General features: G+C 45.3%; 1 protein-coding gene across 1 annotated transcript in view; it reads left to right on the top strand.

Moving 5' to 3' along the window:
• Positions 1-24,426, top strand: part of DNAAF8 (dynein axonemal assembly factor 8) — a 1,006,155-nt gene that overhangs the window by 548,711 nt on the left and 433,018 nt on the right. The window contains exons 18-19 of the mRNA XM_086939618.1: positions 20,387-20,519; positions 20,984-21,115. Coding sequence (XP_086795744.1) covers positions 20,387-20,519; positions 20,984-21,115 — 265 coding nt within the window. The remainder of the gene's footprint in view (positions 1-20,386; positions 20,520-20,983; positions 21,116-24,426) is intronic.

The raw sequence follows: 24,426 nt of genomic DNA, 5'->3' as shown, positions 1-24,426 counted from the left end.
TAGATGCAGGAGAGTCGCCGGTGCCCTTGAAGCTGCAGCTGTGCAGAAGAGGTGACAATAAAGAATACCAGGAGCCATTCAAGAGCTGTCCTTCGTCGGATGTCAAGAGCCAGGGCGGTCGGTATCCTTCAGGAGCAACAACAAGCCTTGGCAATGGCAACAAACATGGTAGACAAAAAAGGTGCAGTGTTGGGACTAGCAAGGTCCAAGTGACTTACCACGAGCGGTAAATCAGAGCAGGCCTGAGCGAGCAGGGAGCCCACTGGAGCCAAAGAAGACCCTCAAGAGTACCCATGGACCAAAGGCACAGGAGTTGCAAGAGGGCCTCGAGCAGCTCACCAATGATGGAGGCAACCGGTGCAGAGTATGCGGTGTGATAAAGATAGTTTAGTTTAGTTTCGTTTTTAAATTTATAGTGCACAACAGCTACCGAAAAAGCGTTTCCCGGCGCAAAGGACGAGTCAGGGAAGGGAGCCAACGAGTGGTAGGGACATTATTTGTCAAATAAACAGGTTTTCAAAGATTTGCGGAACTGTATATAATTAGTTTAGTTTTGAAGGGTTGTCTGTAACGAATTCCAGGTAGAGGGACCAAGGAGGCCTATTCTGGAGTATGTCCGATCAGAAGGTGTGAAACTAATGAAGACACCTGCTACTGTCCTAGCTGAAATACCTTGCCTGGAAAAGAAATACAAAGCTCTGGATACTTCCTATTGGCAGATTCAAAACTAATGAAAAACACTTCACCAGACAGCATAGACCATGTAATTGGCGAGCATGCTGTAAACAAATACAATTTAACACAAGGTAACGGATTCCATACTGGTCGGTGGACATTAGCGTCTGTAGAAGCTTTTTCTCCCTTTCCACTCATCCATAGAACAGGCAGTACTCAATATGGATCCGATTTTCAGATTATCAGCAATGTGAGTTCAGTCTGACTGCTACCTTTTCCAGCACCTGAGATTTAGTGCACATGACTTTTTGTAGATGCTGGTAGTCATGACGGATGCCCGTCTGGTGAGCACCGGAATACTTTTCAAATGAAGATGGTACAAATGTAGATGTTTGAGAGGTTTCTGGATTCACGTTCAACTTTATTTACTGGGGTAGTGGATTTTTCATTGATACGATGTAGGAGGATGACTTAGTACATGGAGCTCACTTATGTAAGTGTAGCACCCTGCACTTATCCAGACAACCATTATGGTGATTTTAGTGGTCTTAGGTAACCTTAGAAAGCACTCTAAGTGGTAGCTGTGGAGGGCAGCCTTCAGGCTTAGTCCAGAATGAGTGTAAAGCAACTTGTTTTTTAGTACTAATCATATAGTGTAGGTTAAGTGAAAAAGAACCACACAGGGAAGTTATAAAAACTTGTACTCATTATAAACACTCACTAACACATTGCAATATCTCCTACACGGAGATATAACCACCATACACTCAATACTTTAGTAATAGCACAAATGCACAGTGGTCTCCAGGGGGCGACCAAACCATATATACTAAGAGAGTGGAATGCGAACCATGACCTAAGTTGAGACTGGACCCAGAAGACTTAGAAGTGCCAGGGAACCAAGGAACCACCCGAAATAAGTACCCAGGAACCCTAGGGAGGTCGTGTGCAGAGTGGAAACACGAACATGTGCTCAATACAAGTCAATGGGTAAATCGCAGTTGCAGTTTTTAAGAAGGACCCTTACCAGAGGACCCTATAGAAACCCAGTGGAAGATGGAAGGTTGGAGAGTCACCCCACCAGTGGATACCCCGGGAACAGGTTACCTACACCAGGGAAGCTGGGTGCATAGGTGCTAAGTGACGTCAAAAACCGCCGTAGACCACAATGGAGGACTTCAGTGAAGATGCCACTGGCGAAGAAGGGGAAAGAGTCCGGTGGAACCCAAAGGTGGATTCAAGATGTGAGGTACCTGCAAGCAGACGGGACAGATTCTATGCCACTCAAGAGTGACCGGGAGGCACGGAAGACGAATGCCCACCAATGTCATAGATGCAGGAGAGTCGCCGGTGCCCTTGAAGCTGCAGCTGTGCACAAGAGGTGACAATAAAGAATACCAGGAGCCATTCAAGAGCTGTCCTTCGTCGGATGTCAAGAGCCAGGGCGGTCGGTATCCTTCAGGAGCAACAACAAGCCTTGGCAATGGCAACAAACATGGTAGACGAAAAAGGTGCAGTGTTGGGACTAGCAAGGTCCAAGTGACTTACCACGAGCGGTAAATCAGAGCAGGCCTGAGCGAGCAGGGAGCCCACTGGAGCCAAAGAAGACCCTCAAGAGTACCCATGGACCAAAGGCACAGGAGTTGCAAGAGGGCCTTGATCAGCTTACCAATGATGGAGGCAAACTGTGCAGAGTATGCGGTGTGATAAAGATAGTTTAGTTTAGTTTAGTTTTTAGGTCGAGCCTTTACCATTCCGCAGGAATGGGAAATGGGGAGAATTCAAGTCGGCTATTTTCTCTTCAAACCAAAGGGCTTTCAGCCCGCGGTTTTCATGCAGTGCCCGTCAACATGCACGCGCATCGCATGCAAGCCCAGCCCAGTCCTCCCCTCATTCACGCCCACCCACCAGGCTCTCCCGCCCCCATCAGGCTTCTCTCCCAATCCGCATGCAAGCCCAGCCCAGTCCTCCCCTCATTCACGCCCACCCACCAGGCTCTCCCGCCCCCATCAGGCTTCTCTCCCAATCCGCATGCAAGCCCAGCCCAGTCCTCCCCTCCTTCACGCCCACCCACCAGGCTCTCCCGCCCCCATCAGGCTTCTCTCCCAATCCGCCTGCCTCCCCTCGCGCATTCACGCCTCCCACCAGGCTTTCCCGCCCCCATCCGGCGTTTCATTTTTTTGTTTCTGGTGTGCCTTCGCCACAATTATACTTCTGTGCGACCGTCACTTATCTACGCATATATTTGAATGCACTCGAGTGACACATATCAGGTAATCAGCCTCCCTCCCACAGCTCGTGCGTGCGCTCTCACTCTCTAGCTCCGCTTTAGATTTCCCATTTACTTTCGCTTTCCTTGTTTCAGGAGCATCTTCCCATTAACTCTTCAACTTGTTAAAACATGGCACGATGCTTCTCCCTTAGTGTTTCACGTGATTATGTTGGTTGTTACCTCTTAAACATAAGTGCCTTATTGACCGACCTATAGCTTGGCTCTTTTCCCTTCCTTCTCTTAATAGTGTGCCTTCACCACAATTATATACTTCTGTGCAACCGTCACTTATCTACGCATATATTTGAATGCACTCGAGTGACACATATCAGGTAATCAGCCTCCCTCTCACAGGCAGCTCGTGCGTGCGCTCACTCTCCAGCTCCGCTTTAGATTTCCCATTTACTTTCGCTTTCCTTGTTTCAGGAGCATCTTCCCATTAACTCTTCAACTTGTTCTTGTTGCTTACATGTTTTGTGTGTTAATGACGCTCGCTCGCCAATGTCCCTTCCACCCTTCCTTTGATGTCGCTTTTCTTTGAACTTTCAGGCTCCTCTCCGCCCCCTTCCTTTAATGGCCCTCTCCCTCCCCCAGCAGAGAGCGCGCATCGCTTGTTAAACCCTGCCCTTGTAACTACGTTTGTGTTCTCGCACACTGCCCCTGCCATTCCAATTGAGGAACTATAAGCAAGCTAACGGTCCGATATCACTTCCTTGGATTCATAAAGCATCTAACATGCCTTTCTCTTGTGGAATGACCTCTATCACTGTCAGTCATCGGTTACCCTATCCCAACAGCACGTACTGCTTGTGTGCTTCTCGGCACTTTTGGCTCCCTGTCTCTGTGCCTTATGCTCCTCCTTGTTTGAGTATGACTCGTACTCCCCATGCGTCCGAACCGCCACCCGCCTCGAGGGGCCCCCTCCTCTCCCGAAGGTGACAGTCTGCTCTGCCCCCACCTGTGCAAACCAGCTCCGGCTTCCCTCGCATCTCTCACTGTATAAACTCCCTTCCTACCGCCCCAGACAGTCTCCCCCCCCCCCTACAAGAAATGACAGTCTTTCCTGTAACTGGCCTTGGAAAGATGCAAGGCGGAGTGCTAGGTAAACTTTCGCCGTCTCACCCCTACAAACCAGATTTGAGGGACCGCCCAATGGCTCATAGCCAGCCCACCCCATTCTCCTTATCTGAAAATTCCTTATCTTGGAGGGTCTCGTCCCCCGGCTCCCCCCCCCCCCCCCCTTTAGCCCTGTAACTAGACCTGTCGCTGCCTCTTCCCGTGGCTGCCTCGCTCATTAAACCTTCTGTGGTACTTCTATTCCTTCACAGATAGTTACATGTCAGTGGGCCGAGCCCGGCAAAACATCCATCCTCTGCCATTTCCCAGTATTTGCGCATACCCAACTTGAATTGATAACGCCCCCACCCTACACACGTTAAAGCCAAATCTTGTACATTTGCAATTTTTGTTTGTTTGTATCTTTTATGGAACGCAGTAATCCACAGTCCTTATGTTTTGCAACTGGTTCTTATGTAAAGCGCTCCGACACCTTCGGGTAAAGTTCGCGCTATATAAAATTGCATTAAATAAATTAAATAAAATACCCCGTGTAACCCCCCTCCCAATCACCCATCCTCTCGCACGTTGCTCCACTCCTGCCGCCGGGTGAACTTGGGGGGTGGTGGTGGTGGGGAGGCCCAGGGAGGGGGTGCAAGTCAGTCCTCCATGCGCGCTGCAGGTTCCACGGAATTGTATGTACTCGATGCCCAACTGTAAGAACACCCCTTCACCCCTCCCCAGACAGCGCCTGACCCCCGCTCATGTCTCTTGGGCGCCCGTAGGCACCGCAGTGACAAGGAACTGTAACTTGTCTAACTGGCCTCAGAAGGATGAAGGGCATGAAGACTGGACCTCGAACCGCTGCTTGAATTTTATTGTTTATTTTAATGCAGATTCTGCTGCATCAAAGGCTTTTTTTAAAGTGTCACGAATATGCAAACGAGGGCTGGTGTTTTTTGTTTTTTGTTAACTTGCACAGACCACTGTGCAAGTGTTTTGCAGGGTATGGCGGCCTGTTTATAGGCAACTGAAGAAACGGGCCACACTGATTCATCAATTGAACCCTTGTCTAGTAGACTTGTCAATTTATAACCACCACGGTGTTTAATTAACGTCAAAATGAACTAAGAATGTGTACTTTAGTTACTCTCTCTAGTCATGCTAATGAAGCTTTTGTTATCTGTGATTAGCACCTCTCTTTCTGCCTGTTCTAAACAGCTGATTTGGGTGTGTTCTCAGTAACTCCAAACACTTGCAAGGAAAGAATTCAGGTTTTCTCCTGTAATTTTTTTTTGCCGCTCCCAGATTTACCTGACTGTATACATGTATGCCCGCCATCTACAGGACTCTGGATGGGCACACCTATGCCCCACCCCCAGATTCCCTTGGCTGTTCCCACCTATGCCCTGCCTCACAGCTCCCTGTCATTACACATCTATGCACCACCCAGATCTCCCTGACACTACACACTAAACCTTACTGTTCCCACCCCTGTCAAAGACAGGATGTTCATTCTCACTGCAGTCACTCTGCTAGATCACTATTATCAGGCATCGTCAGATGACAACAATCTAAAATAAATGTAAATTACTACTGAAGAAAAAAGAAATGTGCACATGGAGAAGAAGGAAACAGAAACTACAATTAACTATCTGATGACACCCATGGATGGGGCGTGTGAAAGAGGCCTCGCTTGGATTGAATGGACCAAACACAGTGGCAGATTGTTTTGTGGGTGTTCGTGAACTAGTCTACAATTTCAGAGTGGGCTTTTATCAAGTGATGTGAGGGTCTTGTCTTCTGTGCACTGAAATGCAATGTTTGTGGGCACACGTTTATTGCGGTGTGGGAGGGGCAGTTTCGGTTTGTTGGGTATCTGCTCTCCCCCACACATCTCTGTTCCCTAGACCCCTCCCCGCTAAGCGTGCACCCACGGCCCCCCAGCTCCTCCCACAAGCCCCTTTGTGTAAGCAGGGGGAGCTTCTCACCTTGTTCGTAAAACCTGTTCTATAGATATGTGTAAATCAATACCCCTCCCCTCGGCCCCACTTCCGCTTACGGCCTGGAGGGCTGGGAGCCTTCCTTCATTCATTAACTCAAAAGTGCCCTCTTCCAGTGCCCCTTGCGTAAAAAAAGAAACCCGCTCCCTCCGCTTCGGGCATTCTTGAGGACAAGGAAGAGGCTGGCGACGCTGTACTTTTATTAAAACCCTCGCTCTGAACAAAAGCCTCGTAATTGACTTCTGGACTCTGCCGTTGATCTTTCCAGCCCTCCGAGAGCTGCTGCGCAGTGAGTCAACTCCTTTGCAATCTGCTGCTACTGGGGACAAATGCGCAGGTTACCAGCAGTTTAACAACAATCGTCCCGCCTGACATCCGGGCCGTGTTTATTTGCTGGGCACTGACATCACCTTAATGAGATCTCATTCATCAAGGTCTGCTGCTCTGCAAGACTGTTGTCGTGGAAGGGGATGGTGTGTGTGCCTCTGAGTATGTGTCAGTCTGTGTGTGTGTCTCTCTGACGTGCAATTGTGTGTCAGTGTTTGATTCTGCCCGCACGCCAAAGCTGGTCGGTCTTGCTTTAATATACTAATGCAGCCAAGATTTTTTTTGTTTTAACATACAGTGGCCTTCTGGCCCAGCCCCTTGAGCTCCCTACTTCCGGTCAGCCCCCTTCAGCCATTGCTTTGTGATCATGTTGTAATGCGCCACAAGTGCCAACACCTAAAACGGGGCACCGTGCATGCCCCTGCTTTTGCCTTTCAGATCTCTGGACGTGGTGCAAAAAGCAGGATACAGTAGCCATTTCACCCACTATCCAGCACTTTAAATTCAGTTTTGTCGTTGATGTATTGTTCCACAGACCTGCACTTTAAACTGTCCTACACGCAGCTTGCCACAATCCAAACACTTAATTGCACCATGGCCCCTGACCGCTTGCTCTAGCGACCTGGCACTTCAAAGTTCTCAAGTGCCAAGAAGGGAGTGTGACATCCCTGCGTACTTTCGGGTGTAGATTAACCAACAATGGTGCTTTTTTGAACAACTATTAAACGGGCCATCTTGCTATGATCAGGACGGGCTGCTAGTCCTTTCACACATGGGTCCACGTGTGGTGGGGGCACTTTGTGTTATACACGTATGTCGGCACACTGCGCAGCAGCTTTTGTGTATTTTGCTCTGAGAGGTGCATAATAATTGGTCACGTTTAAGGGTAGGATGGGGTCGTTATCTATGTTTAAACTTGATTTTATAATTATAGCAAAGGCTTCCTAGGGATCCGGCCCTGTGTCGTTGGCAGTACGAATCAAAGACGATTTATTACCCTGCCAACGTTATACCCCCACCTCTGTTTTTTTGCTTTCTTTTTATTCAATTACTTTGCCATTCTGGACACAAGCAGCTCTTATTTCACAGGCTAATTTTTGTTTGGCGAGGCCATGAGCTTAACTTCAAAGGCATCCGCTCCTCCACCCCCTGCTTCAGTACAAAGGAATGCGCCGGCCCGGCCGCTTTTAATTTCATTTCCCGGCCGCGTTTATTTAATTTTATTTCGCGGCCGCGTTTTTCTGCCCTTCTGCCCTCTGTTAGACTCGTTTTTCCCTTGCAACCCCAGCATCACTCAGCGCAACCCCTGCATCACTCAGCACAACCCCTGCATCAATCTCTGCAACCAATTAACAACAACTGGTTCAAATATGTTCTCTCAATGTTTCAAGCTTTATTACAAATGTCACAAAAAAAGTTAATATTTCATTTCTGTTCTTGGATTTTCATCACAATAAAATACACTGAACATAATCTTCACAAAAGTTATTTACAGAAGTTTAAGCTATTGCCATTATAAATTACAATCACTTTTATTTAAGTATTAATTATTTTAAAAAATTAAAAGCCATTGTAATTTGTAATATCAATACGTCCAAGTCACGTAAATACAAAACATGTTGCATTACAAATGCTATAGGTATCCCATTTGCGAACGTTATAACTATTGGCATTGAAAATGACAAAGCTATTAATTTAGCTATTTTCAAAACCAACACATAAATAAAAAAAAATGTCATTTACAAGACCAATAGCTCAAACTTTCCTACTGCGAGACCTATTGGCAACGCCAGTGCTTGTTAAATTTATAGTGCACAACAGCTACCGAAAAAGGGTTTCCCGGCGCAAAGGACGAGTCAGGGAAGGGAGCCAACGAGTGGTAGGGACATTATTTGTCAAATAAACAGGTTTTCAAAGATTTGCGGAACTGTATATAATTAGTTTAGTTTTGAAGGGTTGTCTGTAACGAATTCCAGGTAGAGGGACCAAGGAGGCCTATTCTGGAGTATGTCCGATCAGAAGGTGTGAAACTAATGAAGACACCTGCTACTGTACCCGCTGAAATACCTTGCCTGGAAAAGAAATACAAAGCTCTGGATTCTTCCTATTGGCAGATTCAAAACTAATGAAAAACACTTCACCAGACAGCATAGACCATGTAATTGGCGAGCATGCTGTAAACAAATACAATTTAACACAAGGTAACGGATGCCATACTGGTCGGTGGACATTAGCGTCTGTAGAAGCTTTTTCTCCCTTTCCACTCATCCATAGAACAGGCAGTACTCAATATGGATCCGATTTTCAGATTATCAGCAATGTGAGTTCAGTCTGACTGCTACCTTTTCCAGCACCTGAGATTTAGTGCACATGACTTTTTGTAGATGCTGGTAGTCATGACGGATGCCCGTCTGGTGAGCACCGGAATACTTTTCAAATGTAGATGGTACAAATGTAGATGGTTGAGAGGTTTCTGGATTCACGTTCAACTTTATTTACTGGGGTAGTGGATTTTTCATTGATACGATGTAGGAGGATGACTTAGTACATGGAGCTCACTTATGTAAGTGTAGCACCCTGCACTTATCCAGACAACCATTATGGTGATTTTAGTGGTCTTAGGCAACCTTAGAAAGCACTCTAAGTGGTAGCTGTGGAGGGCAGCCTTCAGGCTTAGTCCAGAATGAGTGTAAAGCAACTTGTTTTTTAGTACTAATCATATAGTGTAGGCTAAGTGAAAAAGAACCACACAGGGAAGTTATAAAAACTTGTACTCATTATAAACACTCACTAACACATTGCAATATCTCCTACACGGAGATATAACCACCATACACTCAATACTTTAGTAATAGCACAAATGCACAGTGGTCTCCAGGGGGGCGACCAAACCATATATACTAAGAAAGTGGAATGCGAACCATGACCTAAGTTGAGACTGGACCCAGAAGACTTAGAAGTGCCAGGGAACCAAGGAACCACCCGAAATAAGTACCCAGGAACCCTAGGGAGGTCGTGTGCAGAGTGGAAACACGAACATGTGCTCAATACAAGTCAATGGGTAAATCGCAGTTGCAGTTTTTAAGAAGGACCCTTACCAGAGGACCCTATAGAAACCCAGTGGAAGATGGAAGGTTGGAGAGTCACCCCACCAGTGGATACCCCGGGAACAGGTTACCTACACCAGGGAAGCTGGGTGCATAGGTGCTAAGTGACGTCAGAAACCGCCGTAGACCACAATGGAGGACTTCAGTGAAGATGCCACTGGCGAAGAAGGGGAAAGAGTCCGGTGGAACCCAAAGGTGGATTCAAGATGTGAGGTACCTGCAAGCAGACGGGACAGATTCTATGCCACTCAAGAGTGACCGGGAGGCACGGAAGACGAATGCCCACCAATGTCATAGATGCAGGAGAGTCGCCGGTGCCCTTGAAGCTGCAGCTGTGCAGAAGAGGTGACAATAAAGAATACCAGGAGCCATTCAAGAGCTGTCCTTCGTCGGATGTCAAGAGCCAGGGCGGTCGGTATCCTTCAGGAGCAACAACAAGCCTTGGCAATGGCAACAAACATGGTAGACGAAAAAGGTGCAGTGTTGGGACTAGCAAGGTCCAAGTGACTTACCACGAGCGGTAAATCAGAGCAGGCCTGAGCGAGCAGGGAGCCCACTGGAGCCGAAGAAGACCCTCAAGAGTACCCATGGACCAAAGGCACAGGAGTTGCAAGATGGCCTCGAGCAGCTCACCAATGATGGAGGCAAACGGTGCAGAGTATGCGGTGTGATAAAGATAGTTTAGTTTAGTTTAGTTTTTAAATTTATAGTGCAGAGCAGCTACCGAAAAAGGGTTTCCCTGCGCAAAGGACGAGTCAGGGAAGGGAGCCAACGAGTGGTAGGGACATTATTTGTCAAATAAACAGGTTTTCAAAGATTTGCGGAACTGTATATAATTAGTTTAGTTTTGAAGGGTTGTCTGTAACGAATTCCAGGTAGAGGGACCAAGGAAGGCAAAAGACCTACCACCCATCCAGGCAAGTTTAATTTTGGAAACAATGAACCTTCCTTGCGTGGCAGAGCGCAAGTTGCGGGGGGTGATAGGGGCTGACTAAGGATTGGAGATAGCGTGGGACACATCCTGACTTAATTTTGTGCATAAAACTCAAGGCTTTAAATTTGTTTCTGTTTTCAATTTTGAGCCAGTGCAGTTTACGTCTACATTTCGAGACAGGGGAAAACTTAGGGGCTCCACATAGGAGTCTGACGGTGGCATTTTGAATCATTTGTAATCTGTGGAATACAGTTTTGTTTGCTCCCAGGTAAAGAACGTTGCCGTAGTCAAGTCTGGATGTTATTAAAGCATTGACTACAGTTTTCCTGGTAGATTCCGGTAGCGTCCAGCAGATTGTCCTTAGCCATCTGAGGATGGTGAATCAGGTTGCCGTTACTTTCATTGATTGAGCATGCATGCTGAGAGAGTCATCAATGACGATGCCCAGATTTTTCATTTGAGAGGAAGGATGTGGGAAATTGCCCATTTCAGTCGGCCAGTGTGTGGGGTTCCATAGATTGTTTTGTTTTTCCAGTACCAGAATCTCTGTTTTGTCCCCGTTGATCTTTAAAAAAAAATCTTGCATCCATCGTGCTATTTGGTTTAAACCAATTTTGAGTCTGGATGCTTGTTGAGGCTGGCGCTTCTTGGAGACAACAAGCCTTGGCAACAGCAAGTCTTCTTGGTGCACAGAGGTACTGTTCCAGCAGTTCAGACGAGGATACTGACTTCAAACTTGCTGTGAAGACTGTGCAGGCCTGGAGGAAGCTGCAGAACCACCGCATGTGTTGCTGAATCCTTCAGAGTGTGTAGGAGCTCGGGGACAGCAGACTGGTCAGCTTTGTTGCGGTGCCTGCAGGTGCAGGGAATGACTCCTTCACTTCAAGGGAGATTCCTTCGGGTGTCTTGGATGTCCACAGGCCTGTAGAAGAACCTGTATGGGGCACAGGCAGAGACAACACAGAAGACTGGCAGGACGACAAGACCAGGAGCAGTAGAAGTCTTCCTATTTGCGAAGTCCAAAGTGCCCAGATGGTTGAAGATGAAGTGGTTTTGGATCTGAATCTTGTCCTACTATGAATCTAAGGAACCACCCACAGGTAAGCCCTTAGGTGCCCTAAGGAAAGGGTTGTGACGATTCAGGGGTCCCTCCCAAAGGAGGGGCTGGTCAGGGGGAGGATACTCCCATGTCCTTTGTCCAGTTTCGTGCCAGGGCGGGAGCCAACTGCTACCTGACTGGTTCCAACTGGAGTACACAAGGAGGGCAACAAATGTGCCCTTCAAAGCAGTCTAGTGGCACTGGCAAGCACCCCCACCCTGGCCCAATACACTAAGTACTGTCTGGGAGATGGTCACACCTCCCTGTGACAGGAAACTTATTGTACTGCCTTCCCCTGCTCGAGCTTGGCTCAGCAGCAGGAGGGCAGAATCGTGTCTCTGGTTGGCAACAGCCATAGTTTGCTGTCAGGGTCTAGAAGACTGGTGCCAGGAGCTCTGAGTGCCTTCCAGAGGAACTTTACTATGCATGGAATCTTACCTCCATGGAATCATACCCCAACACTGTATACACTGTTGGGGTATGATTCGAGCATGTTTGACACCAAACACAACAGGGTTTGTTACAGCCAGTTTAGAGTTAGCCATCGTTTAATGACTCATGGCCACTCTTATGTATCATAATGGCTGATGCACTTACAACCTGGGAGAATGGACTCCGTGGATTGTAGGGGTGTCCTGCTCATGCAGGGGCACCCTCACAATTATAACCAAGCACCCTGCCTTCAGGATTGAAAGTCCTTCCTTAGGGGTGACTTATAGTTTTTAAGTGCTGTGACCTCAGATATAAGGAAACTTATATTTGTCATAAGTGGTGCTGGCACCTGCTTACACTGCCTGCATTGGCAGGCCTGTAGTCACAATTTGAGTGGTCTCTCATCGGTGGCATAATACATGCTTTAGGTCCTGTTGGGCCCCTGGTGTACCTATGCCCTGGTTACATTAGTACCATGTACTATGGAGTTACAAGGATACAGCAGTAGCCAATCTGAGGTGTACCCAGGGCTTTAAGTGGGCCGGGTCCCACTAAAGGTGGCCTCGAAACGGGTCTCTAGCAGGCTCTGTTTTGTGCCCTGACACAGGTGGTGTTTTTTCCCCAGACTGTAGTGACAGCAGGCACATGGATGTGCGCTGCTCACACTGCTCACTTCTCACTAGTGGAGAAGTTAAGGCAGGACGTCATGCCAGATGATTGTCATAGGGGGAGGGAAATCCTCTAAAGAGAGTCATTTTCTCTCTGGATTTCCCTTCTCTTTTTGAGACTTAGGAGCAGCAACATCGTTGTGGTGGCACCAGGGCTTTAAGTTGAAGCTTTTTCAATATTATATACAAGCCATAGTTGCTGCTTATTTATTTTATGCAACTAACAACCGCTGACAAAGCCAATAGTCCTGACTTATTGTAGGTATGATGTTACTTGTTGTATCATATATCTGGATGCAAAGACAGAAACAGCAAAAATACAAGTTGGGCGGCACACTATGCTAAGCACATATTTTTAGCTTACCTGTTTGTAAGCCAAGCCCTTTATTACATCGGCCACACCCCTAAGACAGACCACCCAGTTTTTTATCCCACTTAAAGCCCTGGGTGTACCTAAGTACTCACCATGTCTAATTTAGGAAAGAAGCACAAAGACTGGGGTCCTGATTAGAAGGTCCCAGTCGGACTAGTCAGAAAAACATGAGACCAGCAAAAAGTGGGGGTGACCATGAAAGCAGATCCTACTTTCCTACATACATGCAAATAAATGTTTGCAATTGTCTATTATTATTTGGTGCCTATCACTATTTCTGTCAGTCTGCAGGCTGATCCTAGTCTTATTGTTGCTATTATTGCACTAGTCCACCACTACAGCAGAGCAGCTAAATGAATAATATGCTCATTTGTGTCTGACTTGACTCTTTCTCCTTCTTCAAAGCAGTCATTCTCTTCTGTATTGTGTTAGCCTCAGGAAGCTTTTCAAGGGAAACTGTGTGACCCGCATAGGTTCTGCATCTGAATATTTTTACTCTTTCATAATTTCATTTTGAATCCTAAAAGTGGTACTCTTTGCCCTCATTTCGAGTGGCTCAGCATAATCCCTGAATTTTACTCCCTCAGAATACCGTTACCCAGTGTCCCAGCTATTTTCGATAGGGCAGAAAGAAATAATGTGCATGCAGGAAACGTTTTTAGGGCAAAATCTGTGGGAATCTAATGTATTATACTTATTAATGCATATTTTTTTAAGATATTCCATATGGAGACCTCTACTACTTGCAAGAGGTGAAATCTTCTGGTGGAATAACTCTCTGTAGCATTGTTGCTAAACTTATCATTCTAATGGGCCCTGTAACTCTACTTCTAGCCCCATCACAATTCTCAGGCCACTGATAATGAGTGCATAGAGATTGAAAGACTCAATTGTGATCTGGAATAAAATTAGTTTAGTAGGCTGTAAAGCTAAATCTCAGGAAATCAACTGACACATATAGTTACTACCTTTCTCTTTTCCCTTGTTCTAAATAATTATTAATTTTAGTAGGTTTTGTAAACCACCAAATGTCAAATAATCAAAGGAGAGGGAGAAAGAAGAAGCTGTGATCCATTCAGCTTCCTTTGTTCAGTATGAAAAAATCATGTGGGGAATGGATCACTTGTCCTGCATAACCTGGGTTAGCAATTCTTGTGTTACTGTGTCCCAATAAAAAACCTCATTCACGTATAAAAGATGGTAATGGCGGTATATCTTGGTTCTCCGCCTTTTATTCACGTGACTGCATCAACAAAAATGGTCAACATGTTTCTGCCCTTTCCACCCGGGCCCAGAGCGGAAGAGTCAGCACAAGTCGTGTTCACACGAGGCCGAAGTAGGCCCAAGGACTCACTGGCAGCCCGTTGAGGCACTGACACGAAATACGGAAGGTACCACTGGACCACACCAAGAAATAGATTAATATATCTTTTCTCACTTTTTCCTTGAAAATAAACTTTTTCAGAGGGGAACACACTGAGAGACACTCACAGTCTCATACCACCTTTTCACCTTGGTCCTGAAGAAAGCCCATCTGACCTACATAGGCGACAAAAGGGCTGAAACATGTCGACCATTTTTTAACGACTTTTAGAGTGCGAGAGATTCCAAATCAAATCTCAAGACGCACTACCAATATTTTAACCAATATCTCGAATCCAGACTTATTAAACCAACTCCTGGCTGTACGAGTATTTTTTAAGAATAGCCACTCGTGACTCCCACAATATCACTGATTACTACTGTTCTAACCAGGGGTACACCTTCGGGTGGAGGAAGCATGATCACTAACCCCATGATCATGCAGTCACATGAATAAAAGGCGGTGAACCAAGATATACAGCCATTACCATCTTTTATACGTGAATGAGGGTTTTTTATTGGGACACAGTAACACGAGAATTGCTAACCCAGGTTATGCAGGACAAGTGATCCATTCCCCACATGATTTTTTAACCACCAAATGTCACCTGGTGGCAACTTCAGAACATGAAGTAGTTTGTCAAATTTTCCAATGGGCCAATGGCAGGGGCTGGCAGAAGCAAATCTGGTGCATGAGTTGAGCCCCTCTCAGGGATTCCACATCTGCTCTCTGTGCTTTTGCAGTTATCAGCTGACTATATAATAAAGCTTGTTAATTGAAATATGTATGGTCGATGGGGGAGCCAACAGTCCTCAGTTAGGCACACTTATGCACCACAATAAACACTTTGCACGTTGGTGTGGATTTATCTGACCTCGAGCCTCATTCTCCGGTCCCTTTATTGATTCGCTTGCACATGACCTGGGCTGTACTATTTCTTTACACACCCGTGAAGGAACACACATGCACACCCTAACCGCTCACAGCAGCGGAGTCTAACACTTCCAACATCACATTCCTCATCAACTACAAGTGAAAAAAAGCATTCAAATAGAGAGAGAAAGCAAAAGAAAGAGAAAAAGAGAGCGAGCACCCCTTAATAATATGGTAAAGCAACACATATCAAGATATCAAGACTATGGCCCGCGTTATGCCAAACAGTCTTTGGCCAAATGATGCTCCTGGACAGGTCCACCCCCCCTTTGTCTCAGCAATCACATACAAAATGCTGAAACTGCTGTGACGGGGTAAGTCTGGGCCTCAGATGATACCTTTGGGGTGGTGCTGTCAGGTCAGCTCCTGCTTAACAGACCATCGACAACTGACACAGTTCAGACCCACTTTCTCCATGGATACACAGGCTGCTGGATGCTCGAGATCCTTGGTCCTCTAAAGCAACAGTGAGAGATGCCTCTTTCTGCAACCATCTGTTATCCTCTCTCATGTCTTCTTCCCTTTTCTTTGCTCCTGGGAACGGTCCATCACCTATCATCTCTTCTACGTTAGCACCAGATGGGGCAAGAATTGCTTGAAGAAATAGACATTCCTCATAAGTATTTCAGTGCTCATTTTAGGAATAATCAAGGTGCCTTTTATGTGGATGATTGTCCAGGGATCTGTCTCAAATGGAAGATGAAACTTGCCTCCCAGATGACGATCTTTCTCTAGCACTCGGTCACTAGCCTGCAACATACTCAATTAAGTCTCCTTCAGGACACCTTGGTGTTCCATGCCTTGTGATTCGTCAGTGCTTGATGTGCTTTCACTGGGGCACCATCTACCCCGGAGAGGTGGAGAATCATATCTGTGACACTGCGCCCAAAACAGACTTGGCTAGGACTGACGTCTGTGTTGGCATCATCAAGTATCCCCTCTAAAAGGTATACACAGTGTTTCGTTGTGGTGGCTCTCAGTTTGAGCAGTCCTTATGACTTTGTTCAGGATATGTATAAAGCGTTCAGCTTCACTATTAGCCTGTGGCCACCGTGGAGTGATGCGTCTATGAATGACACCCCTTGAATTCAGATACTTGGCGATCTCCTGGCTCGAGAAAGGATGACCATTATCAGTGCAAAGCTCTTTCAACGACCTTTGTGTAGCCATGATCTTTTCCAAATGTGCTATGGTGGTGGAGGTAGAAGTTGAGTTGACAATCTCTACCACCGGATACTTGGATATATCATCAATCACCACAAGCATGTGGCGACTTCCTGGGAAGCTCAAAAAAGTCAGTACTAGCTCAAAGCCATGGTACTGAAGGAGTGTCTTCAATGATAATGGGTGCCGGCGGGTCAGGAGAACCAGTAGCCTGGCAGAGGAAGCAATGCTGCACAGTCTGCCTCTTTCATCGAGCCCCGGGAACCAGATGTTGCTCCTGAGCTGGGATTTTGCCTTGACAATGCTCTGCTCTGCACCTTTGCACCAGTCACCTTGGAATGACTAAACTGGGCCCTCGTAGAAGACACCTCTCTTGCATCACTGCTCTCTCTTCCTTCACATGGTGAAGGGATAATAATGTTTGGTGGGTCTCCTCTATCCACTGTGCCAAATGCTGGGTTTAAACATTCCAACTTCCAGTCCTCACTCCTTTTACAGCTAATTGCAGGCATTCATCATCCTTGGTGGTGTCCGCTATCTCTGCTAGAGACATAAGAAGAGGCCTCAACCTTTCCACTACAAGCCTGAAATACTCCTCCGTTTCCTATGCCTCTCACTGTTCCTAGTTGGTAGATTGTCTGGCATGGAGGGATAGATTAACAGCAGGATTGTGGATACCTAGGCAGTATTCCAGGGAGAAGCAGTATTCCTGTAGTTGAAGGATCCACTTCTGATCCTTGGGGCGGTTTTTAGGATTCGCCTCTGAACAGGGGCAATAACGGCTTGTGGTCGGTGTGGACAACAAAAGGATGCCCTTAGAGGTAAAGGTGAAAATGCCTTCAGCCCCATTGCATCTCAATCACATCCATTCAATATAAAAATACCGTTGCTCAGTGGCTGTTAGGTGTGACTGGATTGCTGCACCCCCCAGGTGGAGATGCATGGGAGGTTTTCAGTCATTCTCTGTACCCACTGCTGCAATATAGTCCTCTAGGTGCTCCACCCTCACCCTCCACTTAGCTGCCTGAGCTGAAGGAGGACTGTCAACCACAAAGGGCTCCAGGGCAGGTACTGACACCATGTCTGATGATGTACGTGATGATGTCAAGCCAACCAGCACCCTCAGGTGACAGACAAATGGCACACAATCCTAGTAGGCCTGGTGGGTACAGTGCCAAAAAGCACAGGGCCCAGTCTAGTATGACCCATGCAAATTTCGCTCCACTCTCAGAACAGGGGAGCACTGAACCCCACAGCTCACCATCAGGTACCATAGGGTGTGTCAGCCACAAACAGATGGTCCCATGGGCAACAGGCAGGGGGAGATGCCCTCCCAAAGCAGACAGCAGGCAGCAAGACCAATAGAGAGGGGCAAGGCCGGCTCCAGGCATGGGCCCATTCCACATGGGCTCAGCCCAATGCTGACACACACCACAACCGGGGAGCAACAGCGAAACTGTCACGGACTGTGACACTCGACCTCTTCATTGCCAATTTGTAGTGTTGATGGGGGAGAAAGTAACGGCAACCCCACACCACTCCTGGTTCCCCCGCTGCGCAAACAGACCTCAGCAAGGTACATGGGTGCCCCACAGTAAAACACTCTGCACATTGGTATAGTCTTATCTGACATTGAGTCTCTCTCTCTGGTCCTTTTTTTGATTCAGACCCACATGACCTGGACTGTATACTTCAATAGACTCCAGTGGGAGAAAAAACATAACACCCTTAACTCCTCACAAACGTGGAGTCTACCACTCCCAACATCACCAAATGGTTGAGTTTGAAACATATGGTTAAATACTGGTATGGAGAACACAGTGGTTCTGGGGTGGGAGGTCATCATATACGATGTTGCTTCTTACGTTGATCCTGGAAAATACTTGTAAATAACTTGTTACTCCTCCGTAGGATTAGTTTAAGTTCTTCCTCAGTTGCAGAGGTCCACTGCAGCTCCATTGGCACAGTGGCAAATGTTTTCGACATTGAATTCTCACATAAGTCGTCTTGTGTTATGCTCTCTTCCTTATACTCTGTAGCTCTACCTGATGTAAAGTGGTATAAAGGCTAACTACAGCAACATGTTTGGTTTTGGGAGGGTCATGCAATGCTATAGGGCACCAGTCCTTTATCTTTTGACATTTGTGAACCTCCACTAAAAAACAGTACCTCCAGAGGGTTAGCTCATCTTCTTTGCTAAACCCCATTGGATATGTTCTGCCTGAGGAATAGGGATAGTGTTTGAGATGTACAGAACCTGTAACATCTTGTAAAGAGGCCTATTGTCCATAGCATTCCCTTTCAGGTGGTTGGGGGTATGAACACCTTTTTTTTAATTTCTGCGTGCTAGTCCTAATAGTAAGGCGTGACCTGCTAAACTCTCTAAGTTAGTTTTCTGCCTTCTCTGGTGTCATGGATGTTATGAAATCATACTACAAGAATTTTTGCCTTTTAAGGCTTGGCATTGTCAGAGCTGAAAAACCTGACATAAATTTCTGCTGTATAGTGCACTGACATGTAACCTCGATTTGTCTTAAGGAATATCTCTGCTGCCTGCAGGTTGTGTATGTACGATCTCTGTATTCCGATACATAGCTTTACTGTTTACGGCATGGTTAGGTTAACTCTGTGATCACTCAGAGATGACTTTGTTACCCTGATGTCTAGGCCTGTAAAATGTGTATTTATTTATTTATTTATTTATTTATAAAGTTTTATGATGATTGAAGATACTGCTTTGCTTGGCTAAGCCTGTGTTGGTACAATATGTGTATCTTGACTTTTAGGGCCTCATTATGAAGTCAGGCAGAAAGCCATCTGACAGCTCATCAGAGGCTTTCCGTACAACCGCCGTATTACGATACTGGTAGTCCGAGGGAAACCCATGAGGGAATACTGCTGCGCTTCCGATGGGCTCACCTCTGCCCCTTAGGGTGGAGGGCTTATTGTAATCCCCAGAATGGAAGCAGTGCCTGCTCAGGCACCGCTGTGGGGATTACCATGCACGTTTCCCACAGCCTTTCTATGGCGTTCCTACCACCGTAGAAAGGCTGTCTTAAAAAGACTTTGGGGCCCTTAGTAGGGCCCCCTTCCCTCCTAACCTTCCGCTATGGGACCTGGGGGGCACTAACATCCCTGCATTGTGTGTCAGGCACCGCATGGTGCCTGGCACAAGGTGCATAGATGTTTAAAAACCTACATTTTTCTATTGCAACTTTCCGGCCGCCGCACAAGCTGCAATGAAAAAATTGATCGTTCTGGCTGCCCATAGGGTGGTCGCATCCTAATTCGGTGGGTGAAACCGACGACTAATAATCGGGCAGATTCCACCCTGCTACGGTGTTGATCGGACGCTCGTCCAACCGACATCGTAATTGGCCCCATATTTCTCTTGTAAGCAATAGCTCTTATAACTTTTCTATCGTTCATCTCTTCCTGCCCTAATTCACTAAAGAAAGAAGGGGACCCCAGCATAAGCATTTTCTACGAGTTCAACTTCAAAACAAATATGCAATAATACAGATACAAATATACATCAAACAAATATGCATATTATGACATGTTTAATTAATGAACAAAAAAATAAAAACATTTATAAGCTTAGTGGAAAGTTTGAAGCTTTTCAAAATGTGTTTTTATTTTTTTTAAAAACCAAGTAATATATGCTAGATTCTTTGCCGTTTCTGCTCCTAATGCAAGCTCTCTTTTTGTAGGCGCATGCCAGTGCTTCCCATGAATCAAGCTCAGTGTAATTAAATTTTTAGCCTCCAATTTTAAATTACTTCACATTTTCAGAGTATTTTAAAATGTTCAATTTTACATTTTTATTTATTTATATACGCTAATTTTATTTCAGTTGTGGTCCCTCTCGGTTAAGAAGCACGGCTCTAGTGACATAGGACAAAGTTCAAACCATGTATCAAATAGAAAACGGGTCGTCCTGCAAAAAGCCTTCTGACCATACTCTTCCTCTTTTCTAGATTGCTGTGTTCTGCAGAGCCAAGCCCCCGGGTCCGCATGATGAAGACCCATATGCAGAGCCACATCTTTTCACTCTGCTTTTGCTGTTACGGAAGGAAAATGCTGGCCATCATGTGTTGGCGCTGATAAAAGGTATCTGGCATTGAGTGTACATTAAGATTGCTGCTGTGCAAGGTAAGCTGATGTCAAGACACAACTGACCTCCATTGGTGAAGCGTCACCACTATAGCCCCCTGACGCCTTCTTTGTTAACTCTGCTTTACAAAGCATTAGGCTTGTTGTCTTTCTTTTTCTCATCTTTCATCCCACTGCTGTTCATCTGGCTGTGCTGGGCAAGTCTCCTCACCTTTCTGTGAAAGCAGTTTAGCCTTGCTGTACTGTTTCTATTTTGTTTCTTCCTATCAACTCCCAGAGTCCTATGGTGTGGGTAGCATGTGAGCCTCATCATGCTTCCTAGGCCTTCCCATGACACCTACTGTGTGTGCTGTCCAAGTTTAAAGTTTATGCCATCCACCTTTTTCTCTCCTTTCTATATTTCTGGCTGCTAGAAATCATTGCATGAGTCTCACCCTTTCTCTTTATTCATCTTTTCCCAGGGCTGATGAACGAGATGGCAGAGCAGGGCCTGTTGGCAGAGATACGGAGAGATCTCCCTCCGGGCACAGAGCTGCAGCCACCAATGTGTTTCCATGTGGCACACTATACCGACAGCTTGCTGCAAGGACTTGGTAAGCCGCAGAGCTTTCATCTTTCTATGAGTTTATGCAAGGGAATCGACAGTCTGAGGGCCTCTGTTGGAAGGATACATCAAGGGTAAGTGAATGAATGAATGAATATGGATTTCTGTAGCTCATGGCTACCCTAGGGCATCCCAGCACTTCAGGAACTAGAGAACGACACCACTGCTCATGGAGAGAGAAAGAAGAAGGTCTTTAACATCTTCCTAAAGAGGAGATGGTTCCGTTCCAGGCGGATGGAATTGGGAAGCCCATTCCACAGATTTGAGGCGTGAAGCGAAAAGCGTCAGCCACCCATGCGTGCTCGCCGAATGCTAGGAACCGTCAGAAGGTTTTTGTTCTTTGATCTTAATGTCCTAGGCGCTTGGTAGAGATTCAGCATAGTTATGATGGGTTTTGGTCCCCAACTAATCGCGCACTGTTCACCTGGTGCTCCGCACCTTATTAATATGTGTTTGTATCACCACACTGTAAACCAACTGATTTTCTCATTAGTACATTTGCTTTTAATCATTCATTTTTCATTAGCATTATTTCTTGTTATTCTCATTTTTCATAACAATATGCATTAGTATCTTTTTCTTTGCAAATAACATGTTTTCTTTTTCAACATTTTACATGACATGTATAATCATTCATTCATTGTTGAGCCCAATGCGTTTCGGCACCTATGTGGCGCCTTCATCAGGGGAGACTCTGCAAAAAATAAAATAAAAAATACAATGTGTAAGTGTTTAGCGTTTCATTGGACATGGGGGTTCATGTAAGTGTTTATGTGTTTTTCATACCTGTGAACAACAATTATTTTGTGTTGCTATGATAATGCAAATATCCACCTCGACCGCGAGTATTCTGCATAAACAAAATGAGAGCCCATCTTTAGCTAACTGTGCATTCGGTGGTATTGACAAAAATTAAGCCTCTCTTAATCTGTTGACATACCTTATTCTTTTAACCAGCAAACTCTGTAACAACAAATGTAAACATCTGTAAAAACGTCTTCTAACTCGCTCGTATAAAAGGCTTAGCTGAAAAAGAGTCCGCGCCCTACCTTATCTTCGTTGTTATACTGCCGTCTGAAAAAGTCAGACAGAATGCCACGTAATTATAACCATATCCTGATGCCCTCCCTTATGCTAACACTCAGTGGAATGCTGCCCGTACCTGTGGATTCATGATTATCTTCCTCGTCAAAAAACCGCTGCCCTGTGCTTGCTTCTATGTAAACTCCTCTCTTGGTCAAAGTGTTATTTAAACTCTGCGAACTCCGCACGGGTGCCTGACTATGAAAATGAAGAACAGACTCTCTGTGGAGATTTCGCTCGGTAGACAGGTTTCAATGAGCGCCATCTTAGTGTGGTGAATTCTACGAACTGGCTGTTTCGTTGTGCAATACTTGATCACTGGTTCTAGATAATGGTGGTTAAAGCGCTGTGAAAACCTATTGATCCATGCAGTTAAAGAACCAATATTTGGCTGTACCGCCTCGATCTATAATTAGAGAACTTCGCTTTTATTGTCCATTATTATGGTTGATACGTGCATGATTACCGTACTGTCTCATATCCTCTCAAAAGCTATACTGCCATATTAAATACCCCTGGAATATATTCACCTGTGGTGTTGAAGATCTGCTGTATGTACGTATGGTGTCTCATGTTGGGTTTTGTGTGTTGGGTAATGTGTTCATGTTATGATTCGAATAAGTTAACATTGATCATTGTAATAACACATATGCAATTATAACCAGTCATGACATCGTAGACCACCTATAAACGACATTCCGAATGCATCAAGATTACTTGTGTACAATGCACAATATATATACAATCATATCATGGTCTGTCACTATATTACATTCTATACGAATATCTGTTTGTACAAAATGCTAGGTATGTAATTGAGTAAATGATTCTCAGTATTGGCTGTAGTTCTCCTATAAGTAACATGCTAGGTCATATTTGTCATTGAGTCCTATTGGTACCATCGTGTTTAGATGTTTGATCCAAAACAGTTCTCGCTGCAACAGTTTCTTTTGTGTATTAATTCCTAGTTTAATCTGTACTTGTTCTATAACTAGGAATCTTATCTGTGAAATACTATGTTTTGCCTGTCGCCAATGTTGCACTAGTGGTGAGGTTAAATTTTCGTTGCGGATCCGGCTTTTATGTTCCGATATTCGTATTTTCACTTTGCGTTCTGTTTTGCCAATGTACATCTTGCCGCATGGGCATTTGATTGCGTACACAACATTCTGCGTGTTGCAGTCACTCGTGTGTTTCAAATGTATTGGTTTTCCTGTTGTTGGATGGGTACATGTGTTTCCTGTTATTACATTATTGCAATTAGTGCAATTAAGGCATCTGATTGTTCCTTTGTAAGTTGTTGTTAATTTTGGTTGTTGTTTGTGTTTCAGTCTCTCTCTTAGATTTAATCCCCTTGTGTATGCATGTAGAGGAGGTTCTTTGAATATTCCGTTGAAGTCTGGTTCCATTGATAGTAATTCCCATCTTTTGTTGATTATGTTTTTAATTTTTGGAGATTGGGTTGTGTATTTGGTTACAAACACCATTCTTTCTTGTGTTGTTTTTCTTCTGGGTTTCAACAGCTCCACTCTGTCCATTTTCAGGACCTTGTCTAGTTGTTCTTGTAGCACCTCAGTCGGATATCCTCTTTCTTTATACTTTTGCACTTGGTTGGTAAGCGTGCTTTGACATGTTCGTGCGTCTGAGCATATACGTTTAATCTGTATAAATTGCGAAACAGGAAGATTCTTGATAAGGCTTTTTGGGTGAAAGCTCGTGTAGCTGAGAGCATTGTTGCGATCTGTGGGTTTTGTGTATAAAGATGTTTCAAATCCACTCTCTGTTTTGGTGATTCTGACGTCTAGGAAGTCAATAACGTCCTTGCTTATCTTGTGCGTGAATTGAATCCTCGCATCAACTTAGTTCAGCGTACTTATTAGTTGTTCCAATGTTTCTTGAGTTTCATCCCAAATTAAAAAAATGTCGTCGATAAAACGCCCCTGCAAAGCCCATGGAAGTTCCATTCAATTGTGCATAATATGTGTCCTTCCATGTAAAATAACTATTGTGAAGACAGAATTTCAGTTTTTGTAACAGAAAAATTTTGTTAGTGGGTAAATCTTCCATTTTGAGCAATGCCCATTCTGCTGATTCCAATCCTGATTGATGTGGTATGGAGGTATAAAGTGCCACCACATCTATGGTGCACATAATCCAGTGATTTTGAAAACCTTCTTGTGTCCACGTTAAGTTATTCAAAAAATCTGTTGAACTTCC

Source organism: Lissotriton vulgaris, chromosome 10 (genome assembly GCF_964263255.1).
Source record: "Lissotriton vulgaris chromosome 10, aLisVul1.2, whole genome shotgun sequence".
Classification (NCBI taxonomy): Eukaryota; Metazoa; Chordata; class Amphibia; order Caudata; family Salamandridae; genus Lissotriton; species Lissotriton vulgaris.
The sequence above is the reverse complement of the archived record's forward strand: the minus strand, read 5'-3'. Positions and strand labels throughout refer to the sequence as shown.